The 22,412-nt window shown below is 36.5% G+C and overlaps 4 protein-coding genes across 6 annotated transcripts; 1 reads left to right on the plus strand and 3 right to left on the minus strand.

Moving 5' to 3' along the window:
* Positions 1-7,091: 7,091 nt before the first annotated feature.
* Positions 7,092-9,946, plus strand: LOC140973335 (uncharacterized). 3 transcript variants are annotated; one of them, XM_073436037.1, is made up of 7 exons: positions 7,092-7,198; positions 7,334-7,374; positions 7,756-7,780; positions 8,453-8,527; positions 8,855-8,959; positions 9,180-9,299; positions 9,527-9,946. In XM_073436037.1, exons 2-6 carry the CDS (start codon positions 7,370-7,372, stop codon positions 9,294-9,296), a joined length of 327 nt encoding a protein of 108 aa, XP_073292138.1. In that variant the 5' UTR covers positions 7,092-7,198; positions 7,334-7,369; the 3' UTR covers positions 9,297-9,299; positions 9,527-9,946. The 3 variants fall into 3 exon arrangements, with proteins under 3 accessions (XP_073292138.1, XP_073292140.1, XP_073292139.1); XM_073436039.1 differs by having other exon boundaries at positions 7,117-7,192; XM_073436038.1 differs by having other exon boundaries at positions 7,128-7,245.
* An 86-nt stretch (positions 9,947-10,032) lies between these two features.
* On the minus strand, positions 10,033-13,380 carry LOC140973334 (UDP-glucuronic acid decarboxylase 2-like). Its single transcript, XM_073436036.1, has 7 exons — positions 12,550-13,380; positions 12,318-12,464; positions 12,139-12,218; positions 11,217-11,300; positions 11,049-11,123; positions 10,495-10,587; positions 10,033-10,338 (listed from the first exon to the last, which is right to left on the minus strand). Exons 1-7 carry the CDS (start codon positions 13,130-13,132, stop codon positions 10,120-10,122), a joined length of 1,281 nt encoding a protein of 426 aa, XP_073292137.1. The 5' UTR covers positions 13,133-13,380; the 3' UTR covers positions 10,033-10,119.
* Positions 13,381-17,108: 3,728 nt separating this feature from the next.
* Positions 17,109-18,696, minus strand: LOC140973337 (mitochondrial zinc maintenance protein 1, mitochondrial). Its single transcript, XM_073436042.1, has 2 exons — positions 18,318-18,696; positions 17,109-17,506 (listed from the first exon to the last, which is right to left on the minus strand). The coding sequence occupies exons 1-2, from the start codon at positions 18,679-18,681 to the stop codon at positions 17,427-17,429; spliced, it is 444 nt and encodes a 147-aa protein (XP_073292143.1). The 5' UTR covers positions 18,682-18,696; the 3' UTR covers positions 17,109-17,426.
* A 1,230-nt stretch (positions 18,697-19,926) lies between these two features.
* LOC140973336 (universal stress protein PHOS34) lies at positions 19,927-20,975 on the minus strand. Its single transcript, XM_073436041.1, has 4 exons — positions 20,577-20,975; positions 20,415-20,509; positions 20,227-20,348; positions 19,927-20,144 (listed from the first exon to the last, which is right to left on the minus strand). The coding sequence occupies exons 1-4, from the start codon at positions 20,746-20,748 to the stop codon at positions 20,039-20,041; spliced, it is 495 nt and encodes a 164-aa protein (XP_073292142.1). The 5' UTR covers positions 20,749-20,975; the 3' UTR covers positions 19,927-20,038.
* Between the last annotated feature and the right edge of the window lie 1,437 nt (positions 20,976-22,412).

A 22,412-nucleotide genomic window follows, 5' to 3' on the forward strand; every position in this document is an offset into this window, starting at 1 on the left:
TTGGACAAATTTGGTTATTCTTGTTCTTTTGGAAATGGAATATTCAGTTTGTTTCTCGATTCAATATTGGTTGGTTCTGGTTCTTTATCAGGATACGATAATCTTTTTTCTTTAGATGTTATTGCTTCATTTAATGAATCCCTGCAAACAAGTAGAGGCACTAAAAGAAAATTAACCAGTGAGAATTCAGCTGCGTTATGGCACAAAAGACTGAGTCATATATCTGAAAAGAGAATAAGGAGATTTGTGTCAGACGAAATTCTCAAACCTTTAGATTACACAGATTTTAATAATTTTGTTAATTGTATAAAGGGAAAACAAACCAACAAAAGGAGATTTGAAGCCAACAGGTGTTCAGGCGTCTTAGAAATTATACATACTGATATTTGTAGACCATTCCCTTCGGCTGCTTGGAATGGTCAACAGTATTTTATAACGTTCACAGACGATGTTTCAAGATATGGCTTCATTTATCTCATTCATGAAAAGGCACAGTGATTGGATGTGTTCAAAAACTATAAAGCTGAAGTTGAAAATCAACTTGGCTTAAAGATTAAAAGCGTTAGATCTGATCGTGGTGGTGAATACTATGGTAGATATGACGGTTCAGGTGAACAACGTCCAAGATCTTTTGCAAGATTCCTAGAAGAATGCGGTATCGTCCCACAGTACACTATGCCGGGTTCGCCCACTATGAATGGTGTTGCTGAACGACGAAACAGAACGCTTAAAGATATGGTGAGGAGTATGATCAGTCATTCTACCTTACCAGAATCACTCTGGGGAGAAGCACTAAAGACCGCAGCATATATCCTTAACAGGGTTCCAACTAAAGCATCGACCAAAACCCCTTATGAACTTTGGACGGGTAAAAAGCCTAGTCTTAAGCAGCTGCACGGTTGGGGATGTCCAGCTGAGGCAAGGCCTTACAAGCCTAATGAAAAGAAACTGGACTCAATGACGGTTAGTTGTTATTTTATTGGATACTCTGAAAGATCCAGGGGGTACAAGTTTTATGATCCCACAAGTAAGTTGATTTTTGAGTCAGGAAATGCCCGGTTCTTTGAGGATGTTGAGTTTGCGGGGGGAGATAAAGTAAGAGATATTGTCTTTGAAGAGGAATATGTAAATATTCCCACAGGTGTCTTGGAAATTGATAAGGATTACATTTCTCACTTTGACCAAGACACAATACAGGAAGATAATATTAGAGATCCTCTCATTCCAGATGAACAAACTCAAGCACCTCCAGAACCTATGCCATTAAGGAGATCCACTAGAGAGCGGAGAAATGCAGTGCCAGATGATTACATTGTATTTCTTCAAGAACATGAGGCAGACATTGGATCGATGGAGGATGATTCTATTAACTTCCGTCAAGCCATGGAAAGTTCTAACTCCCAAAAATGGAATGATGCCATGAATGAGGAGATAAAGTCCATGAAGGACAATTACGTATGGGATCTTGTCCCATTGCCTAAAGGTACGAAGCCCATTGGTTGTAAATGGATATTTAAAACTAAGAGGGATTCGAAAGGCAATGTGGAAAGATATAAGGCTCGTCTTGTCGCTAAAGGCTTTACACAGAAAGAAGGCATTGATTATAAAGCGACTTTCTCTCTGGTTTCTTCGAAAGACTCTTTAAGGATTATAATGGCTTTGGTGGCGCATTTCGATCTTGAGCTTCATCAGATGGATAAAGACAGCGTTTCTAAATGGTGACATTGATGAAACGATTTATATGGTGCAACCAAAAAATTTTGTGTCCAAAGACACAGATAATATGGTTTGCAAATTAAAGAAATCCATCTATGGGCTCAAGCAGGCATCTCGACAATGGTATTTCAAATTCCATCAAGTGATCATCTCGTTTGGTTTTGAGATGAATTTGGTCGATGATTGTGTATACCATAAGTTCAGTGGGAGTAAGTATATTTTTCTGGTTTTATATGTTGATGACATCCTGCTCGCTAGCAACGATATAGAGTTGTTGCATGACACCAAGAGATTTCTAGCTAAGAATTTTGAGATGAAAGATCTTGGTGATGCATCTTTTGTACTGGGTATTCAGATACATCGGGATCGCTCTCGAGGTATTCTTGGATTATCTCAGAAAAGCTATATCGAGAAAGTTCTCAAGCGATATGGGATGCAAGATTGCAAACCAACGGATACCCCTGTGGCTAAGGGAGACAAATTTAGTCTCAAACAATGCCCAAAGAATGATTTTGAGGAAAAGGAAATGCAGAAGATTCCCTATGCATCTGCAGTGGGGAGTCTGATGTATGCTCAGGTTTGTACACGTCCAGATATTGCGTACGTGACAGGAATGTTGGGACGATATTTAAGTAATCCAGGAGTGGAACATTGGAAAGCAGTCAAAAGGGTCTTACGGTACCTACAGAGAACAAAAGATTACATGCTCATATATCGGAAGTTGGATCAGCTTGAGATCATTGAGTATACTGACTCCGATTTTGCTGGATGCCAAGATAGTATGAAATCTACGTCGGGCTACATCTATCTCCTTGCTGGAGGTGCCATTTCCTAGAAGAGTGCTAAACAGTCACTTATAGCCTCTTCCACCATGGCAGCTGAGTTTGTAGCGTGTTATGAGGCATCCAATCATGGCATATGGCTGCAAAATTTTGTCACGGGACTGCGCATTGTTGATGGCATTGAAAGGCCACTAAGGTTACATTGTGACAATAAATCAGCAGTTATGTATTCCAATAACAACAGGAGCTCAACGAAGTCAAAACATATTGACATCAAGTTTCTGGTTGTTAAAGAAAGAATTCAGAGTAGAAAGTTGTCAATTGAGCATATCGGTACAAACTCCATGGTTGCGGATCCGCTTACTAAGGGATTACCACCCAAACAGTTTCATGAGCACACTTCTAGTATGGGTGTTATGTCAATTGAGGAAATTCAGTTTTAGTTGGAGTTTGTTATTTTAAATGCTTTTCAGTTGTAGACATTTTCAGTTACAGTTATGTAAATTTATTTTCTGCAGAAATAAATTTCAAGTTAAGTTACACTCTGATTATGGTTTAAAGTTTGATCTCAATAAAGTTAAGGGAGGACCAGTTGGAAATAGGCATGTTACGGTCACATTACATGAAATTTCCATACTACACATCCACTTCATGATCCATGTCATTCAGTTGTGTTGGCATATGTGACCATTGATGGGTCTAGCTACCTTGAGTGTAGCGAAGACTGCTTTGATCCTATGTTGATGTGATTGATGGACCGGATTGGTTATAGATACATTTCATAATGACAACAATTTTGAGCTCATGAGGTTATTTCACAAACATAATTATAAGGTTGCACATATAGCCCAAGTGGGAGATTGTTGGATCAATTTTAATTTATATGGGCTTATATGTGAATAATTATGTGTGTGGGTTTTCTGTTAAGTTAAGCCCAAAATAAAGTGATCAAATAAGGTTTCGGGTTATTGGGCTTTAATGTATCTGATAGGTTGTGTGGCCTTTAATGTATAGAGACATAAGTGTAATTTCTGTTTTTATGATGGGCTAAAACAGAAATATCATAAGATAATGATAATATTATCTATATATATGGGTCATGGTCCCCAAATCTCGCGTTATCACTTTCACTATTCTCTCTCCCATTAAGAAAATAGTTCTGAAGAGAAAATTAAAGGATTCTCTCAAAGAAAGAGCGTGTAGATCTGGAAGATCAAGGCACATTCTAAAGAATTCAGGATTATGGCATCAGGTACGCTTTCGCTTAAGTTTTCAGTCAAATTCTTAATTATTTATCATGATGGATTCTGCGGTTTATGGGTTTTCCCCAACATATGATATTTTAGTTAGCATCGTAGAGTGGAGTTCGCAAAGTTAAATAAGGCGACTATTCGAAGAACACAAATTTTTTGTTGAATGTTGGTGATTACATATAAAAATGTTGATAGAAACACAAACAACCAAAATAAAACTTGATAATCTGCTTATCCAACTTGCATCCTAAGTGTAGAACTTTTTCTGTTTGACTTTTCTCATCCTTGGTTTTATGCTGATGATGTGAAGCGTATATTTATGTGATATCACTAGTGGTGTGTCTTCGTGTCTTGTATCGTGGGAAGTTTATCAAAGTCCTTTCCAATTCAAGGTTCTTCATCTTACTTTCAACCTCACATCTAGTAATTCTGCTTCGGTGAGCCTGTTGTTTTCCTTATTATTCTCTTCCTACGAAATGCATCATGTTTTCACCAGTCATGTACAAGCTTCTGATTCCTCCATGTCACGGAATTTTAAGATGCACCTTTTCTATTACGGTTCTTACCATCTCTTTGCAAAATGATTGTGTCGCGTCATCTGGCCAAACCACTGTAAGGTCTAGAAATTCGAACGACGTAACCTGACTGCATGTAAATCTAGTATTTTGTTAAAATGAGTGTTTAATTATTTTTAATGCATTAAATACATGATTGTGACATGAATATGTGCTTTATTTCATGGTTTCGTTAAGATTTTATTTATTAGGGCTTTTAGCAGTATTTCAGGCTCGAACGAGGAACAGAGACCGGGGACAGTTAAGAAAAAATATTTTTATTAAATAATTATTTTTAATTATTTAATATACGGTGTAAATATGTGTAATTTTTAAAATGAGCATTTGTAAGATATTTTTACTCATCTAGTCATATTTTAAATCAGTATGCAATTTTTAACAAAACGAAGGGCTTTTTGAGGGTTCAGGCAATATTTTCAAAAACATACCTAAGAGAAATATTTTACGAGAGTGTTTTGGGCTTAATGGGTCTAATTTAATATATAATGGGCCTAAAATACTACACAACATCATTATTTTTAATTAAGAGCCCATTATATACTTAATATTATATCTAACACTACCTCCCGAAACCCTAATCACCTTACCTCACTTTCGCCCGTCCCTCTCAAAAATCTCATAAGAACTATTCCTCGTCCCTCCAGTGTCCGTTTTACTCGATTGCATCAAGGTTTTCGAGCGTTAATATGCAAAAGCACACCCTATACCTCGTTTTTCTCATCATTCACATCATTATATGTTTATTTGTGTGTTTATGCGTGAATAATATCAGAGCTAACATTTTATGTGCATAGGGACCGAAATTTCATGAAAAATACTCCAACTTTCTTCATGTAATCTCACGATTTTGATATGGTTGGAGGGCTGTCAGATCTTTGACGTTTAAGGATAATTTTACAGCAATTTTCGAGGCACTCTAGAGGTTATATCAGGTCTAGATCGAGGAAGGTAGGGCCAAAAGTGTATGCTTGGTTCTAGGGTTCGAATGCTTGGATCAGGTGAAAGGGAGAGGGCAGCCGTGCATGGCTCATTCCAGGCACTGGTTCAGGCCGTGTGGGGTCTGTGTCAGGTTCGGGAATGGTCCATGGTCAGCTGGTAGAAAGGCTAGGCTTGGATCGAAACTTGAGGACAAGCTAAGTCGAGTTTTAGGGGAGTTCGAGTGATTCTGAACGCAAAGGCTGTGGACATGGGTTAGGTTGGTTCAGTAAGGTGCACGTGGGTCTGGTCATGGTCCTAGAGGGGTTATCCAAGGTCTGGAAGCGTCGGTTTCGGGCCTAGGGTCGAAAGTCGAAGGCTAGGTGCACTAGAGTTTGAATCTCATACGTGCAGAAAATTCCAGCAGTTGGTCGAGGACTTTCGAGGGTCTTAGGTGGTATGAAATAAATGGTTCAAGGGCTGGTCAGGTAAGTTCAGGTCATGGTTTAAGTTTAGAAAAGTTTGATTGAGTTTCGGGTTAATTTGGATTAAAACCGAGACCCCGATCTAAGTTTTAAAACAAATTATAGAAATTAATGCATTAGCTCGAGTTTACGTCTAAGAATTGGTTATAAATATGTTTTGAGATATTTTAATAAGTTTGGTTGACTTCAGGTCGAAATTTTGAAGTCAAGGGATAAAACAATCAATTAGGGTTTCCAGGGACAAAAATAGTCATTTTACACCCGGATCAAGTTAGCAATACTGACAGCACCCTAATAACCAAAATTGCATGTTTAAAAATGTATATGTTTAATATGAATATGAATTTTTATGAAAATACGAAAAATACATTGCATGCTTGGTTTTAAAAAAATGTACGTATATGCATGAACTTTATAAGTGATAAATACGATGATATGTTTTTTAAGGAGCTGAGTTGGTTGTAACTAATAAGAACACGAACACGTAAAACCGAGGCTCAGTGGCTCGTTACTTGAATGTTGTTACATAGATAGATCCATCGACTTAGAACTGATACGAAAGTCAAAACTATAATCTGAATTCAATAAAAGAATTTAACATGACTGTTCTTCTGCTAACAACATTCAAGTAATGAGAAGCACAGACGTTCTGTGTGCACAAGGAATTTAATTTAAGGACAAGCCAATGGTAAACAACAATATAATTGCGTAGATTTTAACAAGTGCAAACTTGCCACAAGTAAAAATAAGTATTGGCACATAGGTAGGAAGAAACACTATTTTATGACAGTGAGATTCAAAACCCTGGTGTCAAAAACATGCAATTAAAAAAAAAGAAACAGAATTAAATCAGTAAACAAATGACCTCCTAGCCATATACCTAACCGTTTGTAACATCTAAATCTAAAATGTAAAAAGACAGGGAATGTATGCAAACTTGCCACAAGTAAAAATAAGTATTGGCACATAGGTAGGAAGAAACACTATTTTATGACAGTGAGATTCAAAACCCTGGTGTCAAAAACATGCAATTAAAAAAAAAGAAACAGAATTAAATCAGTAAACAAATGACCTCCTAGCCAATCGTAAGCCCTTCCTCATGCATAAGAATCACGAAGTCATCCATAGCTTCGCACTGAATCAAAGAGTTTGGATAATCCTGACACAAAGGAAGAAAAAAGGAAAAGGAAGAGGCAAAGAAGGAAGCCAAACCCTCGTGCGACACGTATTCAGACTTAACCTGCTACCGGGCCTAAACTGGTCATTTAGCCCAAGTTCGTGCTTTTATTAAATAGATATATGTAATAGGCCCAATTAAAAATTTAATTTCTATTTGGGCTTGAATAGCTCAAATCAAAGCCCATTTAAACAAAGATGAGAATTTAAACCGCCGAGGAGGCTCCATCTCGGTCGCCTAACCTAACAGGTAGCTGGTAGCGGGCAAGGCGAAGTGCGGCGTTTTCTCGGTATATGTATTTAACGAGCTCACTTTAGCTTAGTTTCCCCATACACCTTTCAAGTACGCCCCCATTTCCCATTCTTGCTTCATTTCTTAAACCCTAACGTTTTTTTCAGTGATTTTAACCACAAATTCGTACTTCTTGCAGTTGTTTTTTGAATTTTGAAGCTTTTGTCTCCTGAAGATGAGGTGCGCTAACTCGGATCGTTTCTATTTGGTTCATATGTGGTTCTTGTTTGTTTTACTCTAAAACCCTAGACGTTTTTTTTAGCTGTGGTTTGACAAATTACACTTGAACCCGATAATTTTGATACTTGGTCAAAAATTTAGTACAGATGGGCTATAATCGGCCTAGGACGCGAGACTCAAATTGGCATGAATATGTATTGAGAAGACATGTTCCTTGTATGCTTAATTTTGTTGTACTTATACTCAGTACTAGATTGTTCGTCACGTTAACATTCGAGGATTTCTGGTATTGATTGCCTACATTTATCAGTTTTTAGTTGTCTGCTTATGCTGTACAGTTATTTTTGTGCGAGTTTATTAATTTAGTTTGTGTTTCTGCAGTCGACCGATGGAAGAAGATGCCCCTGTAAGTTACCTCGCTAATTTATTTTTTACTTACACTATGTTATCCTTCTGATTTGAGCTTGGAAGTTCATCAATGTTTTGGAGTTTAACATTTAATAACACAGAACATGCACTGAGTATATAGCAAAGAATGGAATTCACGATATTCCGTGTAGTGCTTGTGAGGACACTTGTTATACAATAGACATCCTCGCCCTCACACCCCACATTACCCCAGCATTCATTTTCACCATAGCAATCGTGCTAGCACTGTAATGAAGTGTTGCAGCAGAGGCATAAGATGGAATACATGATGCAGATGCATTCATATACAGTATCTTTTGTCAGCCTGAATGTGCATGATATTATTTTCCTCACATTATAGCAAAGAAGTCAGTCACCTTTATGGTGCTTTCAACTTTTTCTTGTGTGTAAATATTCTGTCAGCCCTCATCTTGATAGTGATGGCTATAAACATCTAACACCTGTGATACCACTTGTCTAATTTGGCTGCTCTCATGTTCTTGTTTTCTGTTTGAAGTGTATTTAAATTCCTTCATAGTATTTTTTTTAAGTGCATTTAAATTCCTTCATAGTTCATACTTTCTCTTCTAAGCATTATCTTATAATTATAATCTGGTTTATTGGAGTTTAGAAACATAATGTTACTTACACGAGCTTTTTCTTTTAACAGGTTAAGAACGAGGACGAGGAGTTCAATACAGGTCCACTTTCTGTTCTGATGATGAGTGTTAAAAATAACACACAGGTATTAATTAATGTCACCAGGATAAGATTCTGTCTTGACAAATTGTGCGCACACATGTAAATGTCTTGATTTTGATAGATGTTTCTAAACAAGACTCTTTACCTGTTTTACCATCACTCATCTCTTCTTGTTTTGAAACTTCATTCCGTCCTTGAGTATACATGTATATTTTTTGACCCAGTGTATAGAATTATTCTCTAATATTTTCATTCCTTGGGGTCTGGAGGGCTGATATGGATCACATATGGGATTTTATAAGGTTTTTTGTGCTATTTTATTTGAATATGTTTATTGCAGTAATTTGACTTGTCCTTTATTGGCTGCAAGGTGTTGATCAATTGCCGGAATAACAAAAAACTCCTTGGCCATGTGAGGGCTTTTGACCGCCACTGCAACATGGTTCTGGAAAATGTGCGGGAGATGTGGACTGAGGTTGGTTCCTTTCTTGAAGAGCTACGCTTTGTTTCAGATGTTTGCTGTTATTTTGTCACAGAGATTTGACTTCTGGTTTAGAATTCGCGAGGCTGATTTTGATGTGTTTGATATCAATTTGGGAAAAAATATATTATTGCTAAAATTTTCCAGTGAATCTATTGATGAATTTGTTCCTTATACGGCAGTAGCTTTATCTAATTGCTATTTCGCTGTACAGGTGCCCAAGACCGGGAAAGGCAAGAAGAAAGCTCTCCCAGTTAACAAAGATCGTTTTATTAGTAAGATGTTTCTCCGTGGAGATTCAGTGATCATTGTCCTCAGAAATCCCAAGTGATAGGTATTAATTGCCATAACCACAAATTTATTTCTGAGCCATCAATCTGTTGACCCTGTTTTGTTTGTTGTTTATATTTGTATGAATCCTAGTAAAAATAAGGTATAACGTCGGACAAAAAACATCTTAAAGTACCTTTAATTTTATGGTTCACTTTCCAAACTGTATATTTGTCAAAACTATCCATCATTTCAGCTGTTGCTGTGTTCTCATTTGTTTCATTTATACAGGTGTATAACTACCAGAGTGCATCGGGAATTTCAATAGAGCCTTCAATTAGTAGCCGAATGTGACTGCTTCATGATTTTCTTTACCAATTTGCCAAGCTTGTGGCATAGCCTGTTTCACTTTGTTTTAATGCACTTTGCGAAGTTTTAGTAACCCAACTAAGAACTATCAACCAGTGTTGTGTGTACTTTCACTTCAACCAAGTTTCAGATGTAATTAGTGACTAGCTTATTCTGGTGAGTGTTGCCTGATACTGCAGGACTTGGTAACTTTTTGTTGTCTGCTCTTAGTACGTTTTGAGTTGAAATATTTGCACAACTTGGGGTTGAACTTGCCTTTCGTCATACCATAGTAGCTTTGCTTTGTTGAGTTTGATTATATGATTTCTTGTTTTTATAGAAGGATTCTGTACTTAGTGACACACACCTTTTTAACCCACCAAATTTTGTGCGGGTATTCAATGCCTCGTCGATAAAGGTAGAGCGCAAATATCATTAAAGTTCAATGAAAAAAATCATACAGTGATTTTGAATGATTTAAAAAAGAACCGGGTACAAAGACGGATAGAAATAAGAAATTTGTAAAGTTTCAGAACTTAATGGGAAGAAGAAACACTGTTGTCTTCGTGGCCGCCGAAGATCCGTTGCCTGAAGTCTGAGACCATCATAGGGAGGCCTTGTCTCAGTGACACTTTGGGCTCCCAACCCAGCTGCTGCTTTGCCTTGGTGATGTCAGGCTTCCTCTTGTGAGGGTCATCTTCTGTGTTAGGCTTGAAAGCTATCTTTGCATTTGGATCAATGGTTTCTCGAACCACCTGCATCCCCAATTAAACAATACTTCATAACACACTGTTTTAGCTTGTCAGTACGTACCCAACGCCTTGCAACAGATTTCGTACATTTTTGTAACAGATTAGACGAAGACTTGATGATCAAAAAGAGTAAGATGGATGTTAGGGAGATCGAGATACCTGAGCAAGTTCAAGCATAGTGAACTCTCCTGGGTTACCAAGATTGAAAGGCCCGACATGCTCTCCTTCCATTAATCGTATTAGACCCTCCACCTAACAATTTAAACACGTATAAAGACATGATGTATTCTATATTATATGAGCATGGCATATCTTGAAAATATATCTTGAAAAAGCTTTATGGGATGCGACACCAATCAACAAGTTCTAGGTTGTGCTCGATCCAAGACATTCAAGTTAAGTAAGAAAAGCAAATAAATGAGTTACCAGAGTAAATAAGATCCCTTAATAATCAAAATTAAAGAGAAGGGCGGTGGCCATACCAATCCACAACAATAGAAAACAAGTATGATTCTCACTTGGCAATAACAAGACACCATAAAAGACAGCCAAGTCACGGCTAATTTGAAAACAAAGCACGATGCTTTCTATTATTTTACAATACATTCAAATTCAAACAGTAGTCGGTTGGTGTAAGAGTGTTCAATAACACGTCGGATAAAGGCACAACTAATCTGAAAAACCCGCAGAAGTCATTCAAGAAACATGCTTACCAAATCAGAAACAAACTGAAAACTTCTTGTTTGCTTCCCATCACCATAAACAGTGAGTGGCTCTTTCCTCAAAGCCTGTCACGGGACAGGAGATGGAGTCATTTGTGCTTTTAAAGTTGGCTCGTTTCGACCAAAAAATGACATGAAAGATAACTGAGTATTATTTACCTGGGCAACAAAGTTGCTTACAACGCGACCATCATCAATGCACATGCGAGGTCCGTAAGTATTAAAGATTCTAGCAATCCTCACCTGTTACAATTTTTCTCATTTCATTACCATCTATGATTAACAAATATTATTATTATTACTACTTTTATACATCAAATTTAAATATACTACCATCACTAAAGTAGGCGTTTTTAAAAATTAAAACACATCAATATGTTAAGATACCAATACAGTATGAATAGATCTCTTGTGATTCGGTCTCACGGATCTTTTCGTGAGACGTGTCTACCTTGCTCATATTTACAATAAAAAATAATATTTTTTTTCATGAGTGATCAAATAGAATATTTGTTTCACAAAAATTGACATGTGAGAGATTCTCACATAAGTTTTTGTGATTCAATATATGTTTAATGGTTGACAATATTATCCAGTCAAAAAATAATTGACAATGTTATTTTACAAAATATGTATTATATAAATATAAGTAAAAAGACCCACTTGGACTTGTTAAATTATTAGTACATCAATGATAATGTTAGGAATTAAAAAAGCCAAAAAAATGTCAGTGATATTTAATGATGAGAAATACATTAACATCTTATGCACATATTTGAATCTTAATAAATAAATTGTCCCACACTAATTTTAGGCGTTGCAATTAATTCAACAAACAAAAATAACAGAAAATATAAATTATTTTCGTCTCAAATATAAATACTACATTTATATTGTATCAAAATATTAATTCAACAAGGGTAAAATAAAAAGTATGATTTATATTTTTTATTAAATTTGTTTTTAATAATTTTCTTAATTTATAAGATAGAGAACATGTGTACATATAATGTGAGGACTGAGGAGAGTAATTAATAATAAAAGAGAGTGGAATTTTTTTTTTTAGAAAAAAAAAGGGTACCTCAACGTCAGCACCCCTGTGATAATCCATGGTCAACGTTTCAGCTGTTCGTTTTCCTTCATCGTAACAGCTTCTGACACCTGTGTTATTTGCATTGTCAGAATCAAAGTACCAATAAATGTCTCAGATTAATTTCACGTTAAAAATTAAAATCAATTATTGTTCGAAATGGTACCCACCGATCGGATTGACGTTGCCCCAGTATGTTTCGACTTGTGGGTGTTGCAATGGGTCTCCGTAAACCTCACTGGTGCTCGTCAGCAAGAACCGCGCGCCCACACGCTTAGCCAGCCCCAGCATGTTCAATGTCCCGACCACGTTGGTCTTGTGCAAACATCCGAGATTAAGGAGCCCACATTATGTGCATGTGATACGAAATTTAATTCATTAAAATAAAATCAGACAAGGATATGATTGTTTTCACGGGGTTGTGCTTGTAATGAACGGGCGACGCGGGGCAAGCGAGATGATAGATCTGATCCACTTCTAACAGCAGTGGCTCGACCACGTCGTGTCGGATTAGCTCGAACCTCGGATTCCCGAAATGGTGCATGACGTTCTCCTTTCTCCCGGTGAAGAAATTGTCCACCACGATCACACTGTCGCCTCTGCTGATGAGCCGGTCGACCAAATGACTCCCGACGAAACCGGCGCCGCCTGTGACCACAATCCGCAAGCTCTTACGTTTCAATCCGAGTGGGATTTTCCCGACGAATCCGGAGGCGATGTGCCTGTTCTGGTACATGACTCGGTGTGGCTGCGGATGAATCAAGGAGGAGGAAATGTGAGCGTTATGGATCGGCGAGAGAGGTTTGGAGGAAGGGGAGAAGGTGAAGATCAGAGCGGCAATAGCAATGCCGACCAACATGAAAACCAATCGTTGTTCGCGTAGCATGTAGCGAACCGGGCGAGCCACGGCGGGCAAAGGCTTCGGCGAGTAGACATCACTCACGGGCTGCGACTCGTGACCTCGGAATATTAACTCTGAAGCCATGAGTAATGTAATGAGAACAATCTCAGTCAATAGGTGACAGATTCTGAATCCGAGAAAAGTTTGGCTTATAATCTATCAGTGGGTTCTATGTGTGTTGGTGGAGAAGAAGAAGAAGAATGCCCACCGGATACTCTCAATCGGCGGCGCGTGGGTGTGACTGACGTCTGATCGATTGTAAGTCTGAGAAGCAGCACTTTAATAGGAAGCTTAGGTCTGGTCGCTATTACGTAATTACCCTCAGATTGCTGAAAAATTAGAACGCAGTTTTTTACATAATCTGCTTTCTGTTATGTGCCCCCATTTATTTACCTTTATTGACACTGTGCCAATGAAAATTAAAATGGTGAGATTTATCAATATTTGTTCAATAAAAAATAATAAATATCCATTCATAAATGAATAACTCTCTTGTGAAACGGTCTCACAAATTTTTATCTATGAGACATGTCAACCCTATCGATATTCACAATAAAAAGTAATACTTTTAGCATAAAAAGTAATATTTTTTCATGGATGACCCAAATAAGATATCAGTCTCACAAAATACGACTCATGACATCGTCTTACACAAGTTTTTGCTTTCATAAACATACCTTAAGATATTCTCTCTATAGATTGCATCTCATTTGCACGATTTTACTTTGGAAAAACCTACCAATCGTTATGCAATTATTATCGACCAGAAAATAATGAATACGCCTAGGTATGTTTAAAATTTTGACTTTCTATACATAAAAAAAATTTGAATTCCGTCACTAAATTGACATAAGCCTCTCCGTTTTGGAAAAAAAAAAAAGATGAGTTCGATTTCACGAAAAAACACAAACAAAAAAAACCAGCATTATTTAAAAAAAAAATCTCAAATTTACCCGGGACCGGAGGAATAGCAAATAATCTGTTACAGTCTGAGGGGCATAATCGTCCAATCACTAGTGTCACCAGCAAAAGCTGGTCAATTCGGTGAGATCTTTGAGTAATTTGAACGCTCCAAAATAAAATAATAAAAAGTCTACTTTCTCCAACATTTATTATTATTATTATTTAATTGCAGCAGCCATATTTAAAATATTAATAATATGTTTTCTTATAGCTACCTAATTAAGAACAAATTTTGGAAGTGACTTTATATTTGGATGATATATATTTTTTTTAATCATGATTTCGAACTCCGACGTCTGCTCTGTCGATAGAAGTTCATGTGATTGCGTACAAATAGGGTGGATTGCTTAGACGTCTAAGCAATTTGGACGTAGTTCAGTCGAGTCGAATTCTTGAATATGACTAGTTTATAATCGAATTGAGTTTGAACTTCATTGAACGGATATATTCAAGACTCACGAGCTTATTTGAATTTTTATCAAACGTAAACGAGTTTAATAAATATAAATTTAAATATTCATTAAATTCATTAGAAATTAAATTATATATTTAGAGATTAAAATTAATAATTTTGTTTTAATATATAAATTTAATATATTTTTCTATATTTGTCATAAGTAAATGTGAAAATCTATAAATCAAATATCAAAATTGTTATTTTTATAATCTCAGAACTGACTCATGAGCCTATTAAAGAACTTGTTCACGAGCTGAATGTTATAAAAATTTGATCTTAACTTGTTTATCTTAACAAAATTCATTAAACGAACTTTTATCTAATCGAACTTCAAATAGTTCACGATTAGTTTAATTCATTTACATCCCTAATTCGATGTGTCAAAAAAGTGGTTTACAACTTGAAAATAGAGGCAGACTAATATTGTGTGACCATTCTAATTTTATTGCATTTCCCCCCGTAATTTACTGTTTTTTTTATTTCATATAATAAATAGGTCATGACTAAAATATATTTTATTTCCTCTTCCATGTGATGGAAATAGATAAGCTAAAATAAATTTAATACAGATAGAGAAAATCTAAATAAATACAAAACAAAAATTATAGTATTTGCTCCGCAGCAACCCAAGAAAATCACAAAACACAGTATAATATTTCTAAATTTTATAATAATTATGACGTGCAAATTCTATTGATTGAAAAATTATACTGATACATATAATAATATATTTAAGTTTAACTAATGTATTTATTATTTAACAGATAAAACATTGTTATATTGATAATTCATCCTATTTTCATAATCAGTGGAGTTTCAATTATTCAATTAATGCAACAGAATATCATTATAAATAAATTCGAGATAATTAATAATTGGACCTGAAATGAAGAAAAATAATTTTTTTTTCTAAAATAAAAAATTAATTAACATGTTAAATTATATATAATTAGACAAGGTATATCGATATTATTATTTTATTCTTTCAATTTAAGTTGGGATGTATAAACTATTGATTTTTTCACATTTTAAACTATGGATTTTATATTATTTTTCAACAATTTAAAATTTTAATTAAAGCCACGAGCCTAGGAGGAACGTCGTTCGCACGTCGCTGTGGCTTCAAACTCAAGCCAAAAAATATATTACATAAATCAATTAAAAAAAACATTTTTTTAAAAAAATTATTAGGCCAACAACTCTCCAGTTGTCACACATACACTCGTAACAAAGGAAATTGAAATTTGAATATAAAACTACTCAATTATTTCCCATTTATTGATAAAAATTACATGAATCAACCAAACATTTGTTACAAATGCTAATGCCTAGCTATCTTTTCATTGAAGTTACATTAGATATTCTATTTAACGTGGCTTTCAATTGTGTTTTTATCATTGAAGCTGTTTTCAAAAAAAAATAAAAAATCTTAATATGGTCATATTAATGATTTAGGACAGAATGTTTATTGCTTTAACCAAAATTATAGTTGGTGGTGATAATTATGCAATTCAAATATTTAAAGGCAAAAACTTGTGTGAGACCGTCTCACGGGTCGTATTTGTGAGACAGATCCCTTATTTGGGTCATCTATGAAAAGGTATTACTTTTTATGTTAAAAGTATTACTTTTTATTGTGAATATGGGTAGGGTTGACCCGTCTCACAGATTAAGATCCGTGAGACGGTCTCACATGAGACTCACTCATATTTAAAACCGTACAACAGCTCAAACGACGCGTTCTTATTGATCTAACAAGCAGTGACAATTATTGCACCCAACAATCTCACTCACAATAATTGCACTCAAAGAGAATTGAACTCATGACATTAGGATTGATACCAATTGTATGACATGAGTGCTTGACACTTTACGAAAAGTTATAGTTGATGATAATAATACAACTCAAATCTTTTAAATCGTACAGCAGTCCGAACGTCACCACGTTTTGATTGAAAGCAAGGATAATTATTTTACCGAACACATAATGTATCTTCTAGATGATTATTTCCCTTTTTTCACTTGATAATGCAACTTTAACAGAATCAATCTACAACATCAATAATGAGATCCAAAACTAAATGAGTTGCGCATGGATATATTTGATTCCAATGATTTGGCTAATTATTTCAAATGACACACTTCTTAAGTTTATCAAGATTATACCATTATTACTCTTGAAAGCGAATTTGAAATTTAATTAAATGAAGATTTGAAATTTACTATTAAAAAAAAATAGTTGGAGATTCATTATTCATTGTCAGGTGGATTTGCCCAAACAACCAAAATATTAGTTTAACTTCAAATCAATCAATCCAAATGCAACAATTAAAGTCGTTCGTTCAAACAAGTAAAAAGATGTGAAACCATGAAATTAAACCTTAGTATAAAATTAATTTTTATGGTTTTTGTATGATCATGCACACCCTACGTGAAGTGTTGGTGAATTGTATTTTCTCAAGATTTGGAAAAGAATAGCTTCACAACTCAACTGTTTTAAGACATAATTTCTATTGAATGAACTGTGAAAAAATCGAATCTGTTGGTGAAGCTAGAGAGTGACAAACGGCGCGATAAAAGAAGTAGATTTTGGATAGTACTAATGTATTTAGCAATTAAAATTTCCAATACAAAACATCAGGCTGTTGGCTTAATCGCATTTTCTGTTTGAATCATCTTTTATTTTCCAAATCATAGTCCTCAATAGTGACACTACTAGCACAGGCTGAAGCTGTTTCTAGCCAAGACTCGAGGTCTAATTTACAGTGCAATCTAGAGACTTCCAACATGAAACAATAACAAGTATGATAGAGGGGGGGGGGGGTGGGGGGGTGCAGAACACTCGGAAAACAGCATTAAGGAGCAAGGGCCTGGTGAAACTTTCCTGCTTCAGACTGCTAATGATCCATGATAGTCTAGAGTACAAGCGTCCACCTTGTTCAATCACTGATGCACATTTTATACAGATTTCTTCTTAAGAATCTCTTCAGAAGGAATCTCCAGGGTAGCTCCAGCGTGATCTTTTTCAGGCTTCACTTCTACAGCAGCAACAGGTTGAGTCAAAATTATTAAGGGTAAACATTATTGCAACTTGGAAAGCTCGATAAAATTTCAACATACCAAGAATGTACATCAAGAAACATGATTCACTTAGATAAGCAAGGTAGTGCCGAAAGCGTCAACCTATCCTATAAAAGGTATTAAACAAGCATCTAAATTCATGTAATAGTCTTCCGAGTTGGTTTGAGTCGACTACTAAGCAATATCCATATTTAGACCTTGCCATAAAAAAATAAATGAATCCATGAATATTGGTTAACAAAACCACACAGCATATCCGATACTACATGTCTACATTTATATGTAACAGACAATCACCAATTGCTAAGAGAATACAGTGAATTTACCCTCAAAAGTTGTAAAAACACAAAATACCTAAAGTTGAATACTGTGCTAAACTGAAAGTGTCCGAGTTAATTCAATATTGCACAACATATTGGGAGTTTAGTCGCTCAAATGATTCATCATATGTTAGACGCGCTCACGTTCACTGCACAATTTGCCCATCAAAGTCATAGACAAAGTAAAATTCTTTGATCAAGAATAACAATGAATAAAAAGACTGTGGCAATATGGTTGGAGCAATCTTAGGTTTTCCCAAGCTGTTTCCTTTTTTATCTTCTGAGCTCAGATTCGCCGCATTTGTCGATCAAATTCACGGGGGATGCAACAAACACATGGAGTGCACATCACACATTCGGAATTACAGATGGTAACACAGAAAGAAGAACAGGATGAACAACAAGAACGTCATAATCTAATCCGAAAAAATATTTATTCTTTTCATACCGTAGCCGCCGCGATCATTGAGCTTGGCCTGGACTATCATGTTGGAAATGAAATGTGAGGCCTCACGAGCCTCCTCGAGGAGGCGTTGGAGGTCTGCGGCGGAGGTAACGTGACGGTTCTCCTCGAATTTCTTCCGAACCTCAGCGGCGGATTCTCGCAGCATAAGCGTATCTCCGGCAAACGTCCGACGGGTGGCTCTCAGCACCACCCTGTAGGCGCTCAGTGCTTGGCTCCCCATTACTCCCTGGACCGTGAAGGAAGACAAAGAATAAGAAAGACGACGTCGTTTGATTCCTGTGGGGGAACCAGGGCCTAATTTGCCATTGTATTGGGCTTTGACTAGCCCAAAGACTTGATTGGTCATATCATCATATTATAATTTGTCAGGCTAATCTCGTCTAGTACAGCTGAAAACAAATGGCTTCTGGGGTGATTTTATGTAACTTTGGGAGTTCTACGATAGTTGGTTTTTTTATTCATGCAAACATCTGAATAAAAAACAAATTACCTTGAGTCCATCAGCATAGAATCATCGACTTCTGGTTGGGGAAGAAGGTAAGGTGCAACGATTTCTGGATGGATTTTAGCGAATGCATGTCCCGAGGATTGTGCCCTCCTGCGTGAAGACTATTTCGAGTGAGGTATATAAGTCCCTTTCGCTTACTTCTCTTTTGTTGAGTTTGTGAATTGCTAGACCTGTATTTAACATGTGACTTATGGCAACTAGTAGCAGGGTGCTTTTTATGTCAAAGAAACGAAGCTTTGAGAATCGGTATTAGAATTCAGAACGACTTCGACTCAAATCTGAACACGTCTCTTTTCCATTCTTTATTTGTCGTGGTGGTGGTGGTGGTGGTGGGGGTGGGTGCGAATTGTTTTCGTGTTCCTGTATTCCTAGGCTTTTATGAATAAGCCAAAATTCCACTCGAACAAAATCACGGAAACTAGATTATTAAACTTTTTTTTGCATTTCCTTTTCTAGAATGGTATTTTGGTAAACTTTTGGTTCAACCCTTAACAAGCGGCAAAACAGAGCATTGCTTTTTCAACCTTTCAATCAGTTCCAACTAAGAAAAGGAACACAATTCATTCATATCATATATGATGCTTGTGAATTGAACTATAATGGCTGATAGAAATGGCTAATTCCGGTGAAATGCAGGTATTGGTCCCCTACACCTCTCATTTTCTTACAGATTGTTACTGCAAATTTATTGCAGTTCCAACGTAGAAACCGAATATATAAGGAGGAGCAACGTCGACTCAGAGCAGCCTTGGAGAAGGAGATGGTGATCATCACTGAGGATCAATTGAAAAGGTGAATTAAACATTCTTCTTGAGAAGTGTTTTTATTAATAATGATGTAAGCACTGCGTTCATGTGTTGTGAAATTCTAAATCTCCAAAATGCGGTCGTCCGTGCAAAACAAGTTGCATTGTTTTCCTTGCATAATGCATCGTTTTTTAGAAAGCTTTCTCTTGTATTGAAGCTTACTTTGTTTCTCCTTCTCCATCTAGCTGGATAGTTGGATGCACATTTATGTTATTAACAAGTGAAATGTACCAGATCTAAATGAGTCCATTATGGCCAAAACTTTGCTTATTGCTACTGGAATGCAAAGAACTATATAAACAAAAGATAAAAGATGGAGTTAATTACATAAATGAGCATAAGAATAAACACACTCTCAAAGCTACGCATAGTTTGGGTGAAGCAACATATCACTTGGTGGCTGCGAATTCGTTCTTAGCCTTCGGCTTCTTCACAATCATTACAGAGCATTGAGCATGATGAGCACAATAATCACTCACACTTCCAAGAACAGCCCTGCAAGAAGATCCGATCGCATCAGCTGAAAGACGAAAAAAAACTTCTTGTTTCGACAATTCTTCAGAGCCCGTTTCATTACCTCTTTATGGCTCCATAACCATGACTGCCGACGACCAACATTGATGCGTGGTGCTTATCCACAGTCTCGCACAGAACGTTCCTGGGATCGCCTTCCACGACCTCCAATATCACATCTTTGACCTGCCAGAACTGCCAGATTCTTAGAATCGATAAGTTTGTGAAACAGTTAGCGAAATTGATACGCACCAGTTGAGCGCTACATATTTCCTTGGCTTTCTCCAGAACCCTGCCTGCGATTTTCTTCAAATCCGCTTCCACATAAGGTACAACATCAGCAGTACCTAAAAAATACAATGATTAAAGCAAAATCTCCGAGTTCTTGTCAATATTCAGGCGAAATCAGTTTACCTGGCCCGATGATTCCGACGGCCATGGCGGCGGAAGGCTTCGCGTGCACAATGACGAGATTGAAAGGGGAGTTATCCTGCCAAGGAGAAAAGAAGTGCTGCAAAGTCCAGTCCAAGGCGTAGAAGCTATGCTCACTGTCATCAATTCCCACCACCATTACCGATTTCTCCATGGCTTGAATTCTGACTAAAGCGAAGTAGTATTTGGATTTCAAAATTTGTTTCCTAAACGCTACTTTATACGCGAGAAGAACAGTTGAAAATGGGAAACTCCTGCGGACGGTTCTTTAAAATGGAGAAACCGTCTGCGGAACGTGGTGTTGATGTTAGCTCCTTGTTTTTCTCCTGAATAATTGAATTGATGCACAGTATTCCGGAATATCTGGAAAAATCGTGAAGTAATTTTACCTACCGCCCCTTGCAAAATTCCAACCCTTTTTGTTACTATTATTATCACTAGAATTTCAGTTAAATTTTTTTTCATTATTTAATTTTTCATTAAAAAAATAGAGAAACTGAAAAAATGAGTTTTTTTTTTTGTTATGAGAACCTGCGGTCACTACTCGTAGGTGTTCACTAGATAAAACTTCAAGCTGAATGCAATGACTGCAAACCACGTCAATGAGGTAATCCACACTACACAAGCATTGTATGTCAAACTCGTCCAAAAAAACATTGAAAAGGAATAAAATATATGACCACCAATTGGTCACAAGTATAGTTACTACATCAACTTAGATACCATAAGCCTAAAAAAATGTGTTATTTCACTTATTGAATCATGCTAAAATAAATCAAAAAAAGTTGAAGAAGCTAAAAAGATGAGAAATAGAAGTCACTTGATCATTAGATGTATAGATTTATACTAAGAGCAAAACAGTGTGCCCCCATTCAAATACTTTAACATGATCCAACAAAACAACTTATTCTTGAGATATTGGATAATGAAAAGGGAATTTAATTGTTCTAACCCATCTTAAACTCCTATTTTTGTGCAGGTTTCAGTGTTCCAAGTTTTGTTTCAGGCAGCTGTGTGGAAGCGATGAATGTAGACTTGAGTCCCCAATTTAAGTCTCTTTGGCGGGCAGCTTTTCTGAACACTAGTTGATTGATTTGGAACTCGCGGAATTCTCTCATCTTTGACAATAAAAATCCATCCGTTAGTCACATAACTGTATGGGCAACACTGAAAGAAACTAACTCCCTCTCTATTGGCACAATGCACAACAATCAGGACGACTTACTTCGTCTTCATGCATTGCAGATTACCGGTCATCCACGAAAGGCTCCCAAGATTATCGAAGTTAGATGGCACCCCCGCCTCCTGGTTGGCTCAAATGTAACACGAATAGCAGTTCCCTTGGTGCCCCTGGTGAATCTGGTTGTGGTGGTGTCTTTAGAAATCCTAGAGGGTTCGTTCAAAGATGTTATTCGGCGTCCATTTGGGAAAGCATTTGCTTTTGAAGCTAAGCTAGTCGTTGTCATGATTGTCATTGGGTTTGCTGTTAAGAGGAAATGGAATAGGCTTCGGGTAGAATGTGACTCCACCTATGTTGTTGCGTTACATAGAAAAAGATCAACCAAAGTTCTTTGGACTCACAGAAATGGTTGGATCAACATTCTTAACCTCTCCAAGAACAATGATTTAGTGATCTCTCACGTATTTCGAGAAGGCGATTCTGTAACATACTCCCTTTTCAAATCGCAAATAAGCAACACTTGGTGGACTTGTGCTCCGAATTTTATTAACAGATATGTTGGGTAAGATCTCTTCATTTCCTCATATGACTGATTTATTAATTAACTGTGGGGTGCTCTTTTTACTATTCGTAAGTTT

Source organism: Primulina huaijiensis, chromosome 3 (assembly GCF_012295235.1).
Source record: "Primulina huaijiensis isolate GDHJ02 chromosome 3, ASM1229523v2, whole genome shotgun sequence".
Lineage (NCBI taxonomy): Eukaryota > Viridiplantae > Streptophyta > Magnoliopsida > Lamiales > Gesneriaceae > Primulina > Primulina huaijiensis.

Coding starts and splice junctions, on each gene's coding strand:
- LOC140973335 (XM_073436037.1), top strand. Junction 8,528..8,854: donor GTGTTAAAAATAACACACAG/GTATTAATTAAT, acceptor ATTGGCTGCAAG/GTGTTGATCAATTGCCGGAA. Junction 8,960..9,179: donor TGCGGGAGATGTGGACTGAG/GTTGGTTCCTTT, acceptor TTCGCTGTACAG/GTGCCCAAGACCGGGAAAGG.
- LOC140973337 (XM_073436042.1), bottom strand. CDS start 18,681: ATGACCAATCAAGTCTTTGGGCTAGTCAAAGCCCAATACAATGGCAAA. Junction 17,507..18,317: donor CAATGATCGCGGCGGCTACG/GTATGAAAAGAA, acceptor TTGCTGCTGTAG/AAGTGAAGCCTGAAAAAGAT.
- LOC140973336 (XM_073436041.1), bottom strand. CDS start 20,748: ATGGAGAAATCGGTAATGGTGGTGGGAATTGATGACAGTGAGCATAGC. Junction 20,510..20,576: donor CGTCGGAATCATCGGGCCAG/GTAAACTGATTT, acceptor TGTATTTTTTAG/GTACTGCTGATGTTGTACCT. Junction 20,145..20,226: donor GGTTATGGAGCCATAAAGAG/GTAATGAAACGG, acceptor ATCTTCTTGCAG/GGCTGTTCTTGGAAGTGTGA.
- LOC140973334 (XM_073436036.1), bottom strand. CDS start 13,132: ATGGCTTCAGAGTTAATATTCCGAGGTCACGAGTCGCAGCCCGTGAGT. Junction 11,301..12,138: donor ACAGGGGTGCTGACGTTGAG/GTACCCTTTTTT, acceptor AAATTGTAACAG/GTGAGGATTGCTAGAATCTT. Junction 10,588..11,048: donor TTCAGTTTGTTTCTGATTTG/GTAAGCATGTTT, acceptor TTAAATTGTTAG/GTGGAGGGTCTAATACGATT.